This window comes from Chlorocebus sabaeus, chromosome X, assembly GCF_047675955.1.
Source record: "Chlorocebus sabaeus isolate Y175 chromosome X, mChlSab1.0.hap1, whole genome shotgun sequence".
NCBI lineage: Eukaryota > Metazoa > Chordata > Mammalia > Primates > Cercopithecidae > Chlorocebus > Chlorocebus sabaeus.
Genome location: NC_132933.1, coordinates 104,685,912 through 104,710,396, shown reverse-complemented (window position 1 = coordinate 104,710,396; position 24,485 = coordinate 104,685,912). Strand labels below are relative to the sequence as shown.

Here is a 24,485-nt window from a genome sequence, read left to right as displayed (position 1 = left end):
ACAGCATAAATATGTAAACATCAGGAAAGGAAAAGCCTCTATAAATGGACAAGGAAAATCTTCCATAATCTAACTTTTGACTCCCAACTCAACCTGACCACGATTATCTGGTTTGAAATAGACCCTAACAGGCTTTATTTACTAAACATATAATCCCGTCTATCTGTGAGTCATTTTGTGTAAAATGAGCGTGCTGTTCATTATATTCTGTATTTTCCTTGACAAAAAAAAAAAAAAATCTGCTATATATTGTGTCCTGCAATTTGCTTTGTTCATGGTAGATTTCAGCATAATTTGAAAAAAAAGTTTATAAAGCAAAACCTACCAATCTTCTCTCTTACGAAACCTAGATTTTCTGTAATGCTTTAAAAGGGCTTTCCCACAAAGAATTTATAAGCAAAAAATTATCTTGTTTATCTTGTGTTTCTCTTATTACTTTTACAATTTCAATATGTTAGGTTTAAATTTTTGTCATGTGGAACTTTGTATGTAAGGTTTCTTCTTTTACTAAGGAAAGAGACCATCACTTCTCCTACTGCCTTCCTCTCCCCTTGTCTTGCCTAGTTTATAAGACAAAAGGAAAGGGAGAAAACAAGAAGTTGGAAAGAAACAGAAGATAAATGGCCAGACAACCTTGGCACCACCACCTGGCCTTGCTGGTTAAAAAAAATAATAATCACGTTCTCCACGCTTGCCTGATCTATCACGACCCTTTCACATGGACCCTTTAGAGTTACAAGCCCTTAAAAGGGCCAATAATTTCTTTTTTGAGGAGCTTGGCTCTTAAGACGTAAGTCTGCTGAAGCTCCCAGCCAAATAAAATCTCCTTACTTCTTTAACCCGGTGTATGAGGAGTTTTGTCTGTGGTTCGTCCTGCTACATTTCTTGGTTCCCTGACCGGGAATCGAGGTGATTAATGGATGGTCGAGGCAACCAACTTAGGCCTGCCCTGTGGAGCATCCCTGTGGGGGACTCTGGCCAGCACGAGTGAGGCGGATCCTGAGAGCACTCCTGGGTAGGCATTTGCCCCAGTGGAACGCCTCATTACAGCAGTGCACGGCAGGCCCCCCGCGGAAGATCAACGCAGTGGTTGAACACCAGGAAAGAACTGGCGCTTGAAGTTCAGACATCTGGAATATGGTAAGACCGGTCCTAGGAACTTGCCCACTCCATAGAGTAGAAGCCTGGCCTGATCACCCACAGCGTGCCTTTATTGGCACTTTAGTTTTCGTTTTGATTTTGACTTGACTTGAATTGCTTGACGAACAGTCGTGCCTTTAACGACACTTTAGCTTTAGTTTTAATTTTAATTCAGTGTAAATTAGACAAGTAAGTGACCTTTTACCCTCTCCTTCTTGTAGTGTAAATGTTGTTTTGTCTCAAGGGAAAATGGGTCAGACACAAAGTAAGCCCACTCCGCTAAGGACTATGCTAAAAATTTTCAAGAAAAGATTTGACAAAGACTATAAAGTTACTATGACACCAAAAAAACTTAGAACTTTGTGTAAGATAAATTGGCCAGCATTAGGAGCAGGTTAGCAGTCAGAAAGAAGCCTAGATGTGTCTCTTGTTTCAAAGGCATGGCACAAAGTAACTAGAAAGCCAGGACACATAGACCAGTTCCGGTATATAGACACTTAGTTACAGTTAGTACTAGACCCCCCACAGTGGCTAAGAAGGCAGGCAGCAGCAGTGCTAGTAGTATAGAGACAGATAGCCAAGGAAAGATCCGACTCCACCTGACGAAAGAAATCAATTCCTAAAGTTCTGTCTGACCCAATACCAGAAGACCCATGGCAGGAGATGGCACCAGTGATCTCGGTGGTGCCTTCTCCTTGCCAGAGAGCGAGCCTCCCCACTCCTGAGACCACAGCATTTGCATCTCTGCAAGATGCACACACCTCTAGGCCACCCAAGGTAGACAAGAGAGGATGTGAAGCCTCAGAAGAAACCCCTCCCTCGGCAGCTCATTTATGACCCTAATAATGATAATAATAATAATAATAATAATAATAATAATAATAATATCAACCTCTAACCTAAACTACTTGTGTCATCTGCAAATTCCAGACATTGTATAAGAAAGCACTGGAAAACTTTCTGTTCTGTTAGCTGATGCATGTAGCCTCCAGTCATGTTCTCCATGCTTGCCTGATCTATCATGACCCTTTCACGTGGACCCTTTAGAGTTGTAAACCCTTAAAAGGGCCAGTAACTTCTTTTTTGAGGAGCTCGGCTCTTCAGACATAAGTCTGCCAAAGCTTCTGGCCAATAAAGCCTCCTTACTTCTTTAACCCGATGTCTGAAGAGTTTTGTCTGCGGTTCGTCCTGCTACATTACAACTTCTGTAGTTTCTGGATTTTTTAAATGTTTACATTTTTGTTACATCTGGAATTTATTTCATGTATGGTATGAAATAGGTAGAAGGTCCAGTGGATAAGGGTCCAACCATATATTTTTTTCTGATGACTACTCAGTATTGAATAATCTATCTTTCTTCCAGGTACATGAAATGTCACTGTATTAGTCCGTTCTCACACTGCTATGAAGGAATACCCAAGATTGGGTCATTTATAAAGGAAAGAGGTTCAATTGACTCTGCAGTGCTGGGAAGGCCTCAGGAAACTTACAATCATGGCAGAAGGGAAAGCAAACACATCCTTCTTCGCATGGCAGCAGCAAGGAGGAGTGCAGCGTGAAGCGGGGGAAAGCCCCTTATAAAACCATCAGATCTCATGAGAACTCACTATCATGAGAACAGCATGGAGGTAACTGGCCCCATGATTCAATTACCTCCCACCAGGTCCCTCCCACGACACATGGGGATTATGTGAACTACACTTAAAGATGAGATTTGGGTGGGAACACAGCCAAATCATATCGTCACTTATGTTAGTAAATTCTCACTTGTGTTTGGTTCTCTTTCTGGTCTCTATTCTCTTTCAATGACTACTCTGCTAGTGGCAGAGTGGTCATTCCCTAAAAGCCTCAGAAAAAGCTAACCCTTCCAACACCTTGATTTAGGACTTCTGGCTTCCAGAACTGTGAGATAATACATTTCTATCTTTTAAACAACTCAGTGTATGGTACTTTATTATGGCAGCCCTAGCAAACAAGCACACCTTCTTTTGTTACTTTAAATGTGTAATTTTTTTTTGAGACATGGTCTCACTCTGTCACCCAGGCTGGAGTGCAATGGTGCAACCATGACTCACTGCAGCCTTAACTTCCCAGGTTCAAGAAATCCTCCCACCTCAGCCTCCTGAGTAGCTAGGACTACAGGTGCATACCACCAGGCCTGGCTAACTTTTCTATTTTTCATAGAGATGGGGTCTCATTATGTTATCCAATCTGGTCTTGAACTCCTGGCCTCCCACCTTGGCTTCCCAAATTGCTGGGATTACAGGTGTGAGCCACCACACCCAGCCTATACTAAACAATCTATGTCTAATAACTTCAGTATCTGAAGTTGTATAGGTTTGACTGTTGTTTCTTATGAGTCTTGCTAATAGTGTTTTGTGTCTTGTTTTCTTGTGTGCGCTATGATTTTTTCCACTGTGGGTTCCTATATTTTGAAATTTTATCTGTGGGTTGAAAGGTGGCTTACACCAAAGTAGATTTATGTTTACTTCTCTCAGGCATCTTGGGTCACTACAACCTGGGACCATTTCAAGTAAATCCTTGAGGTGTTTTGCTGATACACTGGAGATGTGACTTCAGGCTGCGAAGAAGCATGACAGCGGCTATTCCTCTGGCTCAGGGCTTTTGTACTTGCTATTCCCTCTGCCTGGCATGCCCTACTTCAAATCCTCCCTCACTTCCTTCGGATCTCTGCTCAAATGGCACCCTATCATTGAGACCTTCCCTACCCACCCCATATCCACAAGTGATTCCTTGTTCTCCTATCTTGATTTACTTTCATCCATACCATCATCAGAGGATGAATACTTATACACACAGACACACACACGCACACAACAAAAACGTATAGCTATCTATATATCACCTTTTTATTACCCATGTCCCCACAAAGCAGGAGCTATTTTTTCTACTTTGTTCACTGTAGAATACTCAAAATAGGCTGGGCGCGGTGGCCCATGTCTGTTAATCCCAGCACTTTGGGAGGCAGAGGTGGGCGGATCATGAGGTCAGGAGATCGAGACCATCCTGGCCAACATGATGAAACCCCCGTCTCTACTAAAATACAAAAAAATTTACCAGGCATGGTGGCGTGCATCTGTAGTCCCAGCTACGCCAGAGGCTGAGGCAGGAGAATCGCTTGAACCCGGAAGGCAGAAGTTGTGATGAGCCGAGATCATTCCAGCCTGGGAACAAAACACAAACAAACTTCAAAATAGTGTCTGCCATGCAGTACATGCTCAACAAAGGTTTGGTGAACATGAAAAAACAACGTCTGGCTGGGTGCAGTGGCTCACGCCTGTAATCCCAACACTTTGGGAGGCTGAGGCGGGTGGATCACGAGGTCAGGAGATCGAGACCATTCTGACTAACATGGTGAAATCCCGTCTCTACTAAAAATACAAAAAGAAATTAGCCAGGTGTGGTGGCGGGCGCCTGTAGTCTCAGTTACTCAGGAGGCTGAGGCAGAAGTATGGCATGAACCCAAGACGCAGACCTTGCAGTGAGCCAAGATCGTGCCACTGCACTCCAGCCTGGGCGACAGAGCGAGACTCCATCTCAAAAACAAAAAAACAAACAAAAAAACAGTGCCCATCCACACCATGGGAGATTTTTAGGAAAATCTTCACTGTTCCTGTGGTTTGCTGCAAAGCACTTGACTTCACAGGAAATCAGACAGCAGAAGCTCAGCCACAGCAACCTCAACAAAACAGACACTCCACTGTCTGAGTCTACTCAGGCTGCTATAACAAAGATACCATAAACTGGGCAACTTATAAACAACAGAAATTTCTTTATTACAACTCTAGAGGCTGACAAGTCCAATATCAAAGTGCCAGCAGATTTGGTGTCTGGTGAGGGCCCATTTATCATTGATGGCATCTCCTTGCTGTATCCTCACATGGTGGAAGAGGCAAACGAGCTCCGTCAGGCTTCTATTATTAGGTCACTAATCTCATTCATGAGGGCAGAACCCATGAGATCAAATCACCTCCCAAAGGCCCCACCTTCTAATATCATCACTTTGGTAATTAGGTTTCAAAATATGAATTTGGGGAGTACATAAACGCATCCACTATTGCTACCCCTTCACTTGGAGAGTATCTGCCACACCAAGATTACTGAAGTTGCAATTCTCAAGAACATGGCCTGCTCAAAGTGAGTAAAGACTGTTGACATAAATCTGGAAACAAAAATGGCTTCAATTTCAGTGAAAGAATGAGCTTGAAATAAAACCACCTCTGCCCGACCTAATAGACATCTACAGAACTCTCCACCCCAAATCAACAGAATATACATTCTTTTCAGCGCCACATAGCACTTATTCCAAAATTGACCACATAGTTGGAAGTAAAGCACTCCTCAGCAAATGTAAAAGAACAGAAATTATAACAAACTGTCTCTCAGACCACAGTGCAATCAAACTAGAACTCAGGTCTAAGAAACTCACTCAAAACCACTCAACTACATGGAAACTGAACAACCTGCTCCTGAATGACTACTGGGTACATAACAAAATGAAGGCAGAAATAAAGATGTTCTTTGAATCCAATGAGAACAAAGATACAACATACCAGAATCTCTGGGACACATTTAAAGCAGTGTGTAGAGGGAAATTTATAGCACTAAATGCCCACAAGAGAAAGCAAGAAAGATCTAAAATTGACACCCTAACATCACAGTTAAAAGAACAAGAGAAGCAAGAGCAAACACATTCAAAAGCTAGCAGAAGGCAAGAAATAGTTAACTAAGATCAGAGCAGAACTGAAGGAGATAGGGACGCAAAAAAAAAACCTTCGAAAAATCAATGAATCCAGGACCTGGTTTTTTGAAAAGATCAATAAAATTGATAGACTGCAAGACTGACAAAGAAGAAAAGAGAGAAGAATCAAATAGACACAATAAAAAATGATAAAGGGGATATCACCACCAACTCCACAGAAATACAAACTACCATCAGAGAATACTATAAACACCTCCATGCAAATAAACCAGAAAATCTAGAAGAAATGGATAAATTCCTGGACACATACACTCTCCCAAGACTAAACCAGGAAGAAGTTGAATCCCTGAATAGACCAATAACAGGCTCTGAAATTGAGGCAATAATTAATAGCTTAGCAACCAAAAAAAGTCCAGGACCAGACGGATTCACAGCTGAATTCTACCAGAGGTATAAGGAGGAGCTGGTACCATTCCTTCTGAAACTATTCCAATCAATAGAAAAACAGGGAATCCTCCCTAACTCATTTTATGAGGCCAACATCATCCTGATACCAAAGCCCGGCAGAGATACAACAAAAAAAGAGAATTTTAGACCAATATCCCTGATGAACATTGATGCAAAAATCCTCAGTAAAATACTGGCAAACCGAATCCAGCAGCACATCAAAAAGCTTATCCACCATGGTCAAGTGAGCTTCATCCCTGGGATACAAGGCTGGTTCAACATATGCAAATCAATAAACGTAATCCATCATATAAACAGAACCAAAGACAAAAACCACGTGATTATCTCCACAGATGCAGAAAAGGCCTTTGACAAAATTCAACAGCCCTTCATGCTAAAAACTCTCAATAAATTCGGTACTGATGGAACTTATCTCAAAATAATAAGAGCTATTTATGACAAACCTACAGCCAATATCATACTGAATGGGCAAAACGTGGAAGCATTCCCTTTGAAAACTGGCACAAAACAGGGATGCTCTCTTTCGTCATTACTATTCAACATAGTGTTGGAAGTTCTGGCTAGGGCAATCAGGCAGGAGAAAGAAATAAAGGACATTCAATTAGGAAAAGAAGAAGTCAAATTGTCCCTGTTTGCAGATGACATGATTGTATATTTAGAAAACCCCATCATCTCAGCCCAAAATCTCCTTAAGCTGATAAGCAACTTCAGCAAAGTCTCAGGATACAAAATCAATGTGCAAAAATTACAAGCATGTTTATACACCAATAACTGACAAATGGCCAAATCATGAGTGAACTCCCACTCACAATTGCTTCAGAGAGAATAAAATACCTAGGAATCCAGCTTACAAGGGATGTGAAGGACCTCTTCAAGGAGAACTACAAACCACTGCTCAGTGAAATGAAAGAGGACACACAAATGGAAGAACATTCCATGCTCATGTTTAGGAAGAATCAATATCGTGAAAATGGCCATACTGCCTAAGGTAATTTATAGATTCAATGCCATCTCCATTAAGCTACCAATGACTTTCTTCACAGAATTGGAAAAAACTACTTTAAAGTTCATATGGAACCAAAAAAGAGCCCGCATTGCCATGACAATCCTAAGCCAAAAGAACAAAGCTGGAGGCATCACACTACCTGACTTCAAACTATACTACAAGGCTACTGTAACCAAAACAGCATGGTACTGGTACCAAAGCAGAGATGCAGACCAATGGAACAGAATAGAGCCCTCAGAAATAATACCACGCATGTACAACCATCTGATCTTTGACAAACCTGACAAAAACAAGAAATGGGGAAAGGATTCCCTATTTAATAAATGGTGCTGGGAAAATTGGCCATATGTAGAAAGCTGAAACTGGATCCCTTCCTTACACCTTATACGAAAATTAATTCAAGATGGATTAAAGACTTAAATGTTAGACCTAAAACCATAAAAACCCTAGAAAAAAACCTAGGCAATACCATTCAGGACATAGGCATGGGCAAGGACTTCTTGTCTAAAACACCAAAAGCAATGGCAACAAAAGCCAAAATTGACAAATGGGATCTAATTAAACTAATTAGATTAATTAATTAAATTAATTAAACTAATCTAATTAAACTAATTAGATTAGAGCTTCTGCACAGCAAAATAAACTACCATCAGAGTGAACAGGCAACCTACAGAATGGGAGAAAATTTTTGCAATCTACTCATCTGACAAAGGGCTAATATCCAGAATCTACAAAGAACTCAAACAAATTTACAAGAAAAAAACAACCCCATCAAAAAGTGGGTGAAGGATATGAACAGACACTTCTTAAAAGAAGACATTTATGCAGCCAACAGACACATGCAAAAATGCTCATCATCACTGGCCATCAGAGAAATGCCACAATGAGATACCATCTCACACCAGTTAGAATGGTGATCATTAAAAAGTCAGGAAACAACAGGTGCTGGAGAGGATGTGGAGAAATAGGAACACTTTTACACTGTTGGTGGGATTGTAAACTAGTTCAACTATTGTTGAAGACAGTGGGGCAATTCCTCAAGGATCTAGAACTAGAAATACCATTTGACTCAGCCATCCCATTACTGGGTGTATACCCAAAGGATTATAAATCATGCTGCTATAAAGACACATGCATACATATGTTTATTGCAGCACTATTCACAACAGCAAAGACTTGGAACCAACCCCAATGTCCATCAATGATAGACTGGATTAAGAAAATGTGGCACATACACACCATGGAATACTATGCAGCCATAAAAAAGGATGAGTTAGTTCATGTCCTTTGTAGGGACATGGATGCAGCTGGAAACCATCATTCTCAGCAAACTATTGCAAGAACAGAAAACCAAACACCACATGTTCTCATTCATAGGTGAGAATTGAACGATGAGAACACTTGGACACAGGAAGGGGCACACCACACACCGGGGCCTGTTGTGGGATGGGGGGAGGGGGGAGGGGGGAGGGATAGCATTAGGAGATATACCTAATGTAAATGACGAGTTAATGGGTGCAGCACACCAACATGGCACATGTATACATATGTAACAAACCTACACATTGTGCACATGTACCCTAGAACTTAAAGTATATATAAAAAAAAAACCCACCTCTGCCCAAGGGACTGTGCTATGGTTTGAATGTGTCCCTTCCAAAATTCAGATGTTGCCAATGTGCTAGTATTAAGATGTGGGGTCTTTAAGAGGTGATTGGGTCACAAGGGCTGCTTCCTCATTAATGGATTAATGCCCTTTTAAAAGAAGATTCAGGAAGTGTTCAGTTAGCTCATTAGCTTATTAGCTTGCCCTTCTGCCTTCTGCCATGTGAGGACATGGCAAGAAGGCCCTCACCATTCCAAATACTAGTGTCTTGATCTTGGACTTCCTAGCCTCCAGAATAGTAAGAAATAAACTTCTATGCTTCATAAGTTACCAGTCTCAGGTATTCTGTTGTAGAGGTACAAAGTGAACTGAGATAAACGATAAGGGAATCATCCATCTAAAATCTTGGCACTAAGTGGAAAGGTAAAAATGTCCTCTGAACATTTATAGCCAGTGGCCTGCCATCATGCTTCTTTGCAGCTTAAACTCTCACCTTCCAGGTATTATGGATTATCAAGATTAAGAATATCTGGATTATCCTTAGCTTCCTGAAAACCCTTTGGGAGACTCCCTCCCTTTGTTACACCCTGGAACAAAAGTAACACATCTAAAATGGTACAAATGAAATCAGGACCACATGATGAAGGGTCAAAAGACAATAAAGCAACGAAAACAGGATGCACAACAGGAAATATGCTGGGAGTCCTGAGACCAAATAGATTTGTTATACCAACAAACAAAATTGGGCTGAACAATAGGATTTACCTACTGAAAAACAGAGTGCTCTCAGATTGGACCACAATGTCTAAAGTAGTTCTCAGATTAAGATACATAATCCAAATATACCTATAATAAATCAGAAAGGGTGAGATTAATTGAATTACACATTAAAGAAGTTAGAAAAAGAAAAAAAATTTAAAAGCAGATGGAAGGATTTTAGTGAAATAAAAGCATAAATGAATAATTAGAAAATAGAAAAATGGCAAAATGCATGAACTGCAATACAGGTAAGGAAGAGTAAAATAAATAAAATATTAGCATTTATTTACCTAATTGAGGGAAAAATCACAAATACACTCTATGAGAACTATGTTGGAGAAATAACCCCAGATATAAAGGAAATTAATCATGAGACTACTTTACCCAAAATTATACAAATATATTAAGAACCTTGAGGAAATACATGATTTTTAAAAATTACAAAGAGTCCATATTTCTACATCTATATATTGATATATCAGTATCTCAATCTAAATGCATATATAGGCCGGGTGCTGTGGCTCATGCCTGTAATCCCAGCACTTTGGAAAGCCGAGGTGGGCAGATCACCTGAGGTCAGTAGTTGGAGACCAGCCTTGCCAACATGGTGAAACCCCATCTTTACTAAAAATACAAAAATTAGCCAGGCCTGGTGTTGCATGCCAATAATTCCAGCTACTCAAGAAGGTGAGGCAGGACAATCGCTCGAACCTAGGAGGTGGAGGTTGCAGTGAGCCAAGATCGCACCACTGCACTCCAACCTGGGTAAGAGTGAGACTCCATCTCAAAATAAATAAATACATAAATGCATAAATAATCTAAACAGAAAAATATGATGGAAGAAATAGAGAAAGATGACAAAGAGATATCCTTCAAATAATGCGCCATGCCCAAATAAATTCACAAGAGAATTCTATAAACCATTTTAGGACCAGACAACACTAAAGTAGTGCTAATTCTTCCAGATACATTTATCCTGTGAAGGGGGCCAAGATAGTTTTGAGGGTGAGCAAATCGATTCCATATTTGTGGTGTTGAAAATATTCTGAGGGCCTAACCAGATCATTCTGTGGAAGGGTAATCATATATACTGGGGAACATATGAGTCTATTCTACAGCTGAGATGTTGTCACTATTTCTGTTCAATGTGAGTTTTCCCATGCACAGTGAGGACTGACTTCTGGGAATAGACCTTCCCACAATCAGCACATATACAAGGTGTCTTTACTATATGGATTCTGATGCCCAGTGAAGTATACATGCTGGCAGAAGGCCTTCCCACAGTCACTGCATCTGGAGGGTTTCTCCCCAGTGTGTCTTCTCTGATATGTAATCATCTGTGATTTCCGGAAAAACGTCATCCTAGACTCAGCACATTCAGGGGGTTTCTCCCTAGGATGGGTTTTCTGATGTATAATGAGTGGAGACTTCCCACAGAAGGCCTTTCCACATTCACTACATTCATAGGGTTTCTCTCCAGTATGACCTCTCTGATGTAGAATGAGATGTGACTTCAGGGAAAAGGCCCTCCCACACTCGGTACACTCATAGGGTTTCTCCCCTGTGTGAACTCGCTGATGAATAATGAGGGGCGATTTCTGGGAGAAGGTTTTGCCACATTCACCACACTCATAAGGTTTCTCCCCTGTATGAATTCTCTGGTGTATGATAAGAGGTGATTTCTGAGAGAAGGATTTTCCACATTCAGTACACATGTAAGGTTTCTCTCCAGTATGAAGTCTTTGATGACCAGTGAGGTGTGACTTCTGGGAAAAGGCCTTCCCACAGTCAGTACACACATAAGGTTTTTCTCCTGTATGAATTCTTTGATGTCCTATGAGGTGGGACTGTTGGCAGAAAGTTTTCCCACATTCATTACACTTATAGGGCTTCTCTCCAGTATGCGTTCTCTGATGTATAATGAGCTGTGTTTTCCGAGGGAAGGTCTTCCCACATTCGGTACATTCATAGGGCTTCTCCCCAGTATGAGTTATCCGGTGTATATAAAGATGAGACATTGCACAGAAGGCTTTCCCACATTCACTGCATTCAAAGGACTTCTCTCTGGTATGAACTCTCTGATGTATAATTAGATGTGACTTCTGGGAGAAAGCTTTTGGACACTCAAAACATTCATAGGGTTTCTCTCCAGTATGGACTCTCTGATGAACAATGAAAGGTGACTTCTGGGAGAATGCTCTTCCACACTCAGTACATTCATAGGGTTTCTCCCCAGTGTGAATTCTCTGATGCACAATGAGGTGTGATTTCTCACTGAAGGCTTTCCTACAATCTCCACATATATATGGTTTCTCTCCCGTATGAATTCTTTGATGTATAATGAGCTGTGACTTCTTGATAAAACCTTTCCCACACATACTACAAACATTGGGTTTCTCTCTGGCTTGAACTTTCTTATACTGAACATGGGCTTGCTTATGACTGAGAACTTTTTCACTTTGACTGTCTCCATAGGGCTCCATTCCAGTATGAATGAAGCCTTCCTTCTCAGGCACAGAACAGGAAGCATTATACCTAGGTGGTCTCCCACATCCAAATCTCTCAATGGGATTCTTTCTTGCATAGCTCCTGTTATAATTTAGTAAGTCTGAATTGGACTTCAAGCTATTTTCACATGAATCAAGCTTATGGAATTTTTGACTTGAAGGAGCAAGGTCTGTGCACTGATTGAACATTTTCCCAAATGCACTATACTTGGAACCCGTCTCATCAGTCAATGTTTCATGACTGATGACTGTGACTTGCCTCAAAACTCTGTCTTGATTTCCTTGATATCTATCTATCTGCCAGATTTTTAAAACAGAGTACAATGAATTATCCTTTGGGGCTCTTTCTAGTATCTCCCTTTGAAATAAAAGTTCTCCAGAAGTGAACTGCTGGGAAGATTCAAGGCCTTTCACTCTGTCTGAAGAAAGAAGAAAGAGGCAAAATCAAATAGACACACACACACACACACACACACACACACACAACATTTGGCAATGAACAGAGGTACTAGGAAGGTGGCTGTTGTAGAATGAATGTTATAAAGGAGGCCTGATAAATTTTAAGGAAGAAAAAAGGTAACAGATGTCAGAGATGTCAAGGAAGAAGAAGATGCCCTCTTGACCATCTACCCACTTCTCACTTACCTGAGTAGATCCACCTTGACAACTCACTCTCTATGATCCATGGGTCCTTTCCATGTTCCAACTTAAATATTACGTCTGGTTTTATACCTGAACACCCTGTTAAGAGAAAATTGTAGTGGCTTTGGACTTGGCAGCTCAGAAATTCATGAAGAGAAGCACTTGCAGGGGCCTCCCAGCAAAGTTGAATCCTTAACTCACACCATAACATAAAAATAAATTCTAGATATAACAAAAGTATAAACATGAAAAATCAAAACTATAAAAGAACACACTCTATTAAAGGAATATCATAAAGGTCATGGTATTGACAGCTCTAAAAGAAGGATGAGGAGGATTTGATTCATTGGTACACAGGGAATCTGCCCTTACCCACGGAGACCAGGTGACTATAGGTCTCCAGCATCACATCCCTATGTAGGGTCTTCTGAGCAGGATTCAACTGCTGCCACTCTTCCTTGGTGAAGTCCACAGCCACATCCTCAAATGTCACTGGTTCCTATAACAGTACATTCTTGTACAATCTGCTCATTCTGGTCATTTTTACCATAGCAATACATGTAGGATGCCTACTTTGCACTTTGCCCAGCATACTTTATGAGAGAAACAATGTAAAACCCTGCCATTAGCAAGCATAGTTAATGGAACAGAACAGACAGTCTAGAAATAGATACAAATAAAAATGTGAAATTTAATATATAATAAAGGTAGCATTTTAAACAGGTATGGAAAAACAGATTATTCAAAACTGGAGAGCTATCAGAAAAAAAATGTAACTGAATCCCCTACCTCACACTACATACAAAAATAAATTCAGGACAAAAATTTAAATGAAAAAGAGAAACTATAAAATAAAGACAGGACAGGTTTTAAAAAATAATCTTTGAGTGGAGAAGACTCTTCTAAGCATGCCCCAAAGCCCAGATGCCACAAATGAAAACACTGATAAATGTGACTACTTTATGTATTACGTGGCAAAATATATCAAACAAACCCAAAGGATATGACTAACTAGGGAAAAAATATACACAAAACAGATAGGATGGACAAGGAGTTAATTTATTCCATGTATAGAGAGAACTCCTGCAAAGCAAGAAGAAAACGACCAACAACTTTTTAAAAAATGGTTGATATGGTTTGGCTCTGTGTCCCCACCCAAATCTCATCTTGAATTGCAATCCCCACTTGTCAAGTGAAGGAGGTGATTGAATCATGGAGGCACTTTCCCCCATGCTGTTCTTGTAATAGTGAGTGAGTTCTCACAGGATCTAATGGTTTTATAAGTGTCTGGCATTTCCCTTGCTGGCATTTCTCTCTCCTGCCACCATATGAAGAAGGTCCTTGCTTCCTTGCTTCCCCTTCCACCATGATTGTAAGTTTCCTGAGGCTTCCCCAGCCCTGTGGAACTGTGAGTCAATTAAACTTCTTTCCTTTATAAATTACCCAGTCTTGGGTATTTCCTTATAGTGGCATGAGAACAGACTAATACAGTGGTCAAGGGACATGGGCATCATTTCACAGAAAGGAAAATGCAAATGTTTTTTAAACACGTAAAAAGATGCTCAACTTCACTCACATGAAGATAAATGCAAGCTAAAACAAGACACAATTTTTCCCTTACATATTATCAAAGATGGGCATTTGATTAGTCACTGGTCAAATGCTATGACTGGGGATAAGTCACAGTGACTTAGTGTAAGTTAGTAAAGATGTCAAAAAACAGGCATACTCAAATTGTCTGTGGTGTATGGTATATTTTGAAGGCAATTAATTTGGCAATATCTTTCAAAATTTGTAATGTACACATCCTCTGACTTGCAATTTGGTTTCTAGAAGTTATTCTACATAAACATAAACATTCACATATGTGAGCAAATGACATGTGTTAAGACACTGCTTTATAGTACTATTTATAACAGCAAAAGAATGGAAACCATCTCATGGGAGATTGGATGAATAAATTATGCTACGATCTCCATAAGGGAATACTATATGCAATTATAAATAGTAACAAGGAAGGGGCCAGATGTGGTGGCTCACACCTGTAATCCCAGCCCTTTGGGAGGCAGGGGCAGGTGGATCACTTGAGGTCAGGAGTTCGAGACCAGCCTGGCCAAAATGGCAAAATCCCGTCTCTACTAAAAATACAAAAATTAGCCGGGCATGGTGGTGCATGCCTGTAGTCCCAGCTACTCAGGCGGCTGAGGCAGGAGAATTGCTTGAACCCGGGAGGCAGAGGATGCAGTGAGTCGAGACTGTGCCACTGCACTCAAGCCTGGGTGACAGACTGAGACTCTGTCTCAAACAAAACAAAACAAAACAAAACAAAACAAAACAAAACAACAAACAAACAAAAAACCAGCCTGGGCAACATGGCAAAACCCTGTCTCTACAAAAAATACAAAAATTAGCCAGGTGTGGTGGCACACACCTATAGGCCCAGCTACTAGGGAGGCTGAGGTGAGAGGATCACCTGAGCCTGGGAGGTCAAGGCTGCAGTGAGCCAAGATAGTGCCACTGCAGTTTAGCCTGGGCAACTGAAGTGAAACCCTGAAAAAAAAAAAAAAAAAAAAAAAGGAAAGCAAACAAGCAAGCAAGCAACAAGGAAGCTCTACATTAATTGATATGCCACAATATCTAAGATATACTGTTAAGTGAAAATAAGCATTCATTCACTCAGCAAGCAGTTATTGAGTACCTAGTGAATACCAAGCACTATTCTAGGAACTGGGGATACAGCAGGAAAAAAAACCTGGCAAAAATACCTTCCCTGAAGGAGTTTATATTCTAGTGAGGGGGGACAGACAAAAAGATTGAGAGAAAAATCACTACCTGGCAAAAAAAAAAAAAAAAAAAAAGTTTGCAATGTGCACTTCAAAATCACTCATATACAAAAAGCTTCTGGGAAACCATAAGCAAAGACAGAGAAAGAGGGATTCACAGAGAAATACAAAATGGAAAATAAATATGTGAAAAGATGCTGAAGCTTATTTAATCCCTACAGAAAAGCAAATGAAAATGAAATATAATGCTTACTCATAAAAACAACAAGAATGAAAAATACAGATGATGGCTAATGGTGGCAGGAGGGAAGGGGAACCTTGGGAAACAGGTGGACTTTCTTGTAAACAATTTGTGGCCACATGTGTCAGCTGATTACACAGGATCGAAATACAATTTGGACCAGGCAGGGTGGCTCACGCCTGTAATCCCAGCACTTTGGGAGGCTGAGGTGGGCAGATCACCTGAGGTCAGGAGTTCGAGACCAGCTTGCCCAACATGGTGAAACCCAGTATCTGCTAAAAATGCAAAAATGAGCCGGGTGTGGCGGCAGGCACCTGTAATCCCAGCTACTCGGGAGACTGAGGCAGGAGAATCGCTTGAACCTGGGAGGTGGAGGTTGCAGTGAGCTGAGATCATGCCACTGCACTCCAACCTGGGGGACAGAGTGAGACTCTGTCTCAAAAAATATATATGTACGATTTGAAAAATATTCTTTAAATTTTAAGCATGTGTGCCTCTGACCTAGCACACTCATGTCTAAGAATGTGGCCTACACAAATACTTCACAAATATAAAAAGATGTCTTTATAAAGTTGTTTTATTTGTGACTTCACCGCTTGAGAGGTCTGGTTAGGTCATGTACTAGCTGTGTGATCTCTGTGCCTCGTTTTCTTCATCTGAAAAATGGGACTAACAATGGTACCTAGCACAGAGGGTTCCTGGGTAAATTAAATGAGTTAATTCCATGGTATTTTATAATAGCAGTGCCTGGCACATGATAAGCACTGGGTAAACAGTAGCTATGATTATTCTTATTACTATTGTATATAAAAGAAAAACTAGAAATAACTTTTTTACAGCCCATCAACAAGGTTCTGGTATCCTGCAAACATTAAATGGACATTTAATGGACATTAATTTGACAATGTAGATCAGTGGACAATGTAGATCAGGACATAGCAAACTATGGCCTGCAGGCCAAATTTAGCCCATAATGTGTTTTTCAATGGTCCACAAGCTGAAGTGGTTTTACACGTTTTCTTTTGAGACAGTCTTGCTCTACCACCCAAGCTGGAGTACAGTGAAACAATCTTGACTCACTGCAACCTCCTCCTCCCAGGCTCAAGTGATTCTCCTACATCAGCCTCCTGGGTAGCTGGCACCACAGGTGCATGCCACCATGCCTGGCTAATTTTTGTATGTTTTTGTAGAGATGGGGTTTCGCCATGTTGCCCAGGCTAGCCTAGAACTCCTGAGCTCAAGCAATCCGCCCACCTTGGCCTCCCAAAGTGCTGGGATTATAGGCGTAAACAGCTGCACCTGGCCTGGTTTTTACATTTTTAATGATTGAAAAAAAAGTCAAAAGAAGAATAACATTTTGTGACACATGAAAATTATATGAAATTCAACCTTCAGCGTCCATAAATAAACTGTTATTGAATCATGGCCAGACTCATTGGTTTAGATATTGTCGATAGCTGCTTTCTACCTAAAACAGCAGATTTGAATAGTTGCAACAGGGACCGTATGGCCCACAAAGCCTCAGATATTTCGATCTGTACCTCTACAGAAAAAAATTTGCTGAGCCTTGACTTAGAGGAACTGAACAAATTGAAAATTACAATTTACCAAATCGGACATAAAAAGAAATAGAAAATTTGAATGGTAGTATATCTTTTAAATAAATTGAATATATAATTTAAAACCTTCCCACAAAGAAAACTCCATACCCTGATGGCTTCACTGGGGAGCTCCTCCAAACATTTAAGAAGGAAATAGGCCGGGCGCGGTGGCTCATGCCTGTAATCCCAACACTTTGGGAGGCCGAGGTGGGTGGATCACCTGAGGCCAGGAATTTGAGACCAGCCTGCCCAACATGGTGAAACTCCATCTGTACTAAAAACACAAAAGTTAGCTAGGCGTGGTGGTGGGCACTTGTAATCTCAGGTACTTGGGAGACTGAGGCAGGAGAATCGCTTGAACCTGGGAGGCAGAGGTTGCAATGAGCCGAGATCGTGCCACTGCACTCTAGCTTGGGCGACAAGAGTGAAACTCCAACTCAAAAAAAAAAAAAAAAAAAAAAAAAATTAAGGAGGAAATAATACCAATATTACCCCAATTTTCCCAGAGAATATAAAGAGAATACTTTCCAACATGAGGCCAACGTAACATGATGCCAAAATGTGGCAGAAACAATACCAGAAAGTAAAATTACAGGCCCTTATGTCTTATGAACATAGTAGTATAAACCCTAAACAAAATATTAACAAGGGATTGGCTAGATCATGATGATGATAATAGGAGTAGGTGGGGATAAAAGATAGATAAAACAAGCTTGGCTATCAGTTGATAATATTTGCAGATGGATAATTACAAAAGGGTTCACTAAAATCTCTACTTTCGTATATGTTCAAAATTAAAATTTTCCAAATAAAAGGTATTAAAACTACATTTATTGAGTATATTTTATATTAGGCAAGAAAAGAAAGTAGCAGAATAGAACAGAAACAGTGTGTGTATTTTTTTGTGTGTGGTAAAAAAAAATACGTGACAATAATGAGATCATTTTCACACATTTACACATCCATCTACACATATAGATGGAGTTATAAATGCATGAAGAAAAGAGATACTCCTCAAACCAGATAATCCTAGTTATGTCAGGGAAGGAGGAAGAAGTGAGATTGGAGATATTTCACTTCTTTTTTTTTTTAAACTATATTGTTTATATTCTTTGCCCCACGTATAGATTACCTTTTCAGGGAGGGAGAAAAAAAAACAGACTAAAATTGGAAGAGCAGAGAAGGAACTGGTCTTGAGTTGGGTTGAGACCCCACAAACTCTGAGATGACAGCAAAGGAGCCATGGAAAACAAGGAAACTATCCCACTCTCCAAGCCCCTGCCCGAGAACTTTAACTAAAAACATTCTCTTTAGAACAACTACTGACAATACCACCCTGAACTGAAAACCACTGGCCTTCAGGAAAACTCAGTAATAAAATTCCTTAGGTTAAAGTCCCAGAAATCTTGACTTGCTAAGGAGCTGGACTGATTTCTTTTTGTGGAGAATGCAAATCACATAATTGATCATGCTATGTTACCCTTTTCACTGGAGCTGCCAGGAGGCTCATAGTCAAAATGTTTAGTTAAGTTTCTATGAAGGCCAGATGATCTGTGTGTCTTCACAGCAATTTTGCCTATTGATCATCTATTCTTTCTAAATTTCTCTAATCCTTATTTTCAACGAATTGCCCTTTCCCATTTTGTTGTGGGAAAACCAAGTGGCAAACAAATAACTTACCTGGGACTCAATCATTTTCTGTTTCTCTTTGGAAAGCAATTGGGGACGGGGTGGGGTGCAGAAGAGTCTAGGAGATCAAGCTGAATTAATCACTCTTCAATAGCTGGATGTGACAATGTGTTGCTTGTTAATTCATTGATGACTTGTGTTTCTCGTCTGACTCGGTAATTCCATTTCCAGAACTTTGTCCTAAGGTAATAATCATGGATACGTGCAGATATTTAACCACAGAAACCTTCAACACAGTTTTGTCTTTAACACCATATTATTGAAAATAATATAAATGCACAGCACTAAAGACTGGGAAAATAAATTATAGAACCTCCAAAGGCTTGAAAGGCAGGCAGCCCTTAAAAGCAACACTCTAGATGATTAAAAGAGGCTCAGGAAACACCGCCAGCAAATGTAAAATATGGTCTTGTCTGGGTCTTTACTTGAATAGACAAAAGAAATTTTTGAGATAATCGTGAAAGTTTGAACCCTGACTAGATATTTGATAACATTAAGGAATTTAACCATTGATTATCTGAAGGTATTATTGTTAATTATTTTACCTTAAGGTAACAGCATCAACCTTTAAGGCCTTATCTTTTACATACTGAAGCGTGTATGGATGAAAAGATATGTCTGGGATTTGTTTCAAAATAATAAAGACTACACGTGTAAAAAGTCATTGAATTATATACAGGCTGGGTGCGGTGGGCCAGCACTTTGGGAGGCCAAGGCGGGTGGATTGCCTGAGCTCAGGAATTGGAGACCAGCCTGGGCAACATGGCGAAAACCCGTCTCTACTAAAAAATACAAAAATCAGCCAGGCATGGTGGTGCGTGCTTGTAATCCCAGCATGATGGGAGGTGGAGGAGGGCAAATTACTTGAGACCAGGCGTTCGAGACCAGCCTGGGTAACATAGGGAGACCCATCTCTACAAAAAATTAGCCTGGCATGGTGGCGCACACCTGTAATCCCAGCACTTTGGGAGGCTGAAGTGGGCAGATGGCTTGAGTCCAGGAGTTCGAGACCAACCTGGCCAACATGGCAAAATTCTCCTAAAAATTAGCCAGGCATAGTGGTGGGTGCCTATAACCTCAGCTACTAGGGAGACTGAGACATGAGAATCACTTGAACTCAGGAGGTGGAGTTTGCAGTGAGCCGAGATTGAGCCACTGCACTTCAGCCTGGACTATGAGTGAGTGAGGAAAGAGGAAAGAAAGGCAAGAAAGGCAGGAAGGAAGGCAGGAGGAAAGGCAGGAAGGAAGGCAGGAGGAAAGGCAGGAAGGAAGGCAGGAAGGCAGGGAGGGAGTGAGAGAGGAAGAAAGAAGGAAGGAAGGGCATTCTGGGAGGAAGAAGTGAGAGGGTGGCCTAGATGAGGACTTGGCGAACTTTTTCTGTAAAAGGGTCATATGGTAAATGTTTTCGATTTTGTGGGGTCTGTGGTCTCTGCTGTAACTACTCAGTCCTACCATTGCAGGTTGAAAATAGCCCTAGACAATACATAAACTAAGGGTGCTCACTGACTGTGTTCCAATTAAACATCATTTTTGGGCATGGATATTTGAGTTTTGTATCATTTTCATGGGTCACAAAATATTCTCCATTTGATTTTTTTCCAAGGATAAAAAGTGTGAAAAAACCATTCTTAATTCCTGGCTGTATTTTTTTTTAAAAAGCAGCATGTCAGATTTGGCCCACAGCCCAGTTTTCTAGCCCCTGGTCTAGATAAAACAAGATTGGCCATGAGTTGATGACTGATGAGACTGGGTGGTGGGCATAATGGGGGTCCATTATACAATTCCCTCTATTTTTGTGGATGCTTGAAAATTTCCATAAGAAAGGTTTATATTTAAGTATTACCATAGAAATAATCTAAGTAGTACTATGGAAATTAAGTTAATGGCATGGAAACATCACTGTAAAATGAAGAAGAGGCAGAACACAAGAATGTGTTCCTAATTGTTTAATAACAGAATAACAGGCCAGGGTGGTGGCTCACACCTGTCATCCCAGTACTTTGGGAGGCCAAGGCAGGAGGACTGCTTGAGTCCAGAAGTTCGAGGTCAGCCTGAGCAACATAATGAGACCTCATTTCTACAAAAAATAAACAAAATTAGCCGGGCGTGGTGGTGCACACCTGTAGTCCCGACTACTTGGCAGGCTGAGGCAAGAGAGTCACTTGAACCCGAGAGGCGGAGGTTGCAGTGAGCTGAGATCACACCACTGTACTCCAGCCTGGGCAACAGAGCGAGACTCTGTCAAAGAAAAAAAAAAAAAAAAAAAGGAAAAGAAAAACAACCATGTAGATCACACATTCTCATTGGGGGTGATACTGCCCCCAAGGGGGCAAAAATTAGTTCTTGGTGGTCAAAAAAAAGAAAGAAAAATTCTTAGATATTACAATGGTTTGTGACCCTCCAAAGCAACCCTAGCTGACAAAATCTTATTCCTTGGTATTTAATTTCCTTCACCAGATTTTGGTATTACATGAGCAGCAGTAACCTTGAGTTCAAGGAAGATCCATGAAATATATACAAAATCAGTGCTGCAAAACTACCGTGAATAGGTAACATTCAGGTATTAACTCACTTCTCATCCCAAGCCTCACAGGGTAGGCCCTGCTATTATCCTCATTTCGCAGTGGGGAAACTGAGGCCTGGAGAGGTTTCATGAGTTGTCTAAGATCACACTGCCAGTGATTTAGAACGAGGTGATAGAAGAACAAAAAGTAAAGAACTCCTCCCAAGCTGTCCTGGCACTAAGATTTTCAGAGATTCAACACCATTTGCTTCTGGATGCCCTAAAAAATTAGTTATCCTCCTAAATTCCACAGGACATTGTCTGTTTTTTAACTGAGAATGTTCTTTACAGTTCGAAATTAGCTTAAAATCTTCATATTTAAAGCCATAAAATGAAAAGAGAAGCCAAAAATTGGAAGATTTGCAAAACACATACCACTACTAAAGGAGTGGTATCAGAATATATAAAAACAATTCCTGGCTGGGCATGGTAGCTCACGCCTGTAATCCCAGCACTTTGGGAGGGCGAGGTGGGTGTATCACCTGAGGTCAAGAGTTCGGGACCAGCTTGGCCAACATGGTGAAACCCCGTCTCTACTACAAATACAAAAAAAATTAGCCAGGCGTGGTGGCGGGCACCTGTAATTCCAGCTACTCGGGAGGCTGAGGTAGGATAATTGCTAGAACCCGGGAGGCAGAGGTTGCAGGGAACCATGATTGCTCCATGCACTCCAGCCTGGGCGACAGAGTGAGACTTCGTCTCAAAAAAAAAAAAAAAAAAAAAAAAAATTCCTACAAATCATTAAGAAAAAGGCAGAGAGTCTAACAGAAAAATGAACAAAAGACAGGCCTCTCACAAAAGAAGATCTCCAAGTGATCAATCCTTATAAGAAAATGTGCTCAAACTTATTGGTCACGAGGGAAATACGAATCAAACCACCGAGTCGGACTCTTCCATGGGAATGTGGACACCACAAGGGCAGAGATTTTTGTTTATTCATGGACATATTATTGATCTGAAAGAGTCACCCATCATAGACCCCACAAAACGTCAACACTGACCCCACACACTCCCATTCTTGTCCCCATAGACCCTCATCCCTCACCCCAGATCCCCCTATCCATTCACCCCACGGACCAGCATCCCTCACCCTACAGACCAACCATCACTCACCCCAGACTCCCTTCACCCATCCCATAGAAGCCCCATCACTCACCCTTACAGACATCATCAAGCACCGCACAGATCTCCCGTCACCCCACAAACTCCCATTCGCGTAACCCACATACTGTTACCCCTGGTCCCACAGACTCCCCTATCACTGTTATCCACGTCACTCAATCCCCTCCTTAGGCCCTCCACTTGTCCCCATCCGTCACTGATCACATAGACCCGCAGCGCTCAGCCAGGCCCCTCACCCCCGGCTCTGCTTTCAAGCTGGGCTTGGCTTCCCGCCTGCCCAAATGCGTTCAACATCCCCCGAAAGGCCATTTCCCCTTCCAGTCCTCCCCGGGAGATGTCAGGGTGACGCGGGAGCTTATCTTTCGCTGGCTCCGAAACAGCCGCGAAGCCGAGCTCTACCAGTAATAAAAATGGCGTCATTCCGCCAGCGCCAGGACCTCTGGCACTGGCCGTGGTCTCGCACTGCTTCTGGAGGCTCCCATTCCAGCCAGAGGAGAGGTGCGTTTGGGGGCCCGGGGGAGTCCTCGTGATATATCCGAGTTTGGATATTCGAAATTGATCCTACGAAAGCAGTATGAGGCTTGGAAGGGCCGCGACTGTCCCGGGCGGGTGAGTGGGCGTTCCCGGCCACCAGAAGAGGCACGGCATGAGCATAGGCGTGGCGATATGGCAGGATGGGAAGGGGGGAAAGTGGGAAGGCCGGACAGAGCACCTCCCGGGAGATTCGTATGCAGAAGCGGATTCCTAAAACGTCTGGAGAAAGGGAAGAGACCTTTGACATCATACATTTCATTAAGGGGGCTCACACATACTCGCCCACCTCTCCCCACCTGGCCTCGGCGCCCTCCCGCCTTCCTATTGTTTCTCCTAGGCGTCAGGACCCGTCCCCGTCTGTCACTCACTGCCCACCGGTCCTCCATTGGCTCCTTTGAACACGGAAGGGCCTGCCTTCACCTGTCATTTACAGCCTGGACTTCTGCCCACCTTAGTTCGTAGGCTTATATGGCCTTTTGCAGCCCATATCAAAACTAAAAGAGTTCATAGAGTCAGAGGTTCGAGGTAAAACCTAAGAGACATTGGTTTTAGAACAGTTTAACAAATGGCTGGATTGGAAGTCAGCCTGGAACAGGATTGCAGAGTTAACAAAGTTTCATGTTCTATACAAAACAGGAACTCTGATGGTTGCAATAGTTAAGAAAGTCCTAAGATTCAATACCTCTATCAGAGTGTATGGATGGAGAAAACATGAACAATACCCTGCCTAAAGATCAAATCAGAGGGGCACTGGTGGTGGAATAGTAACCCAATTCCGAAGTTATTTCAGAGAGGCCTTGAATGGAAGGTTAACTTAGACTCAAGTCTGAGCCACAGACCAGAGACCCATTAAAGGTGATGTGATTAACAGAGGCCCAGAATTCACAGCCTATACCAAAGGGGTAATGATGGTGGAAGAATTAATCAAGGTCTGACTTCAAAGTCAAACCAAATGACATTCATGATAAAAATGTTAACTGAGGGCCGGGCACAGTGGCTCACACCTGTAATCCCAGCACTTTGGCAGGCTGAGGCCGGAGGATCATGTGAGCCCAGGAGATCAAGATCAGCCTGGGCAACATAGTGAGACTCCATCTCTAT

At 41.5% G+C, this 24,485-nt stretch overlaps 1 protein-coding gene across 1 annotated transcript; it reads right to left on the bottom strand.

Moving 5' to 3' along the window:
- Nucleotides 1–3,986: 3,986 nt before the first annotated feature.
- On the bottom strand, nt 3,987–19,264 carry ZNF630 (zinc finger protein 630). Its single transcript, XM_007991565.3, has 5 exons — nt 19,157–19,264; nt 13,224–13,350; nt 12,855–12,950; nt 9,713–12,628; nt 3,987–4,325 (listed from the first exon to the last, which is right to left on the bottom strand). The coding sequence occupies exons 1-4, from the start codon at nt 19,169–19,171 to the stop codon at nt 10,905–10,907; spliced, it is 1,962 nt and encodes a 653-aa protein (XP_007989756.3). The 5' UTR covers nt 19,172–19,264; the 3' UTR covers nt 3,987–4,325; nt 9,713–10,904.
- Between the last annotated feature and the right edge of the window lie 5,221 nt (nt 19,265–24,485).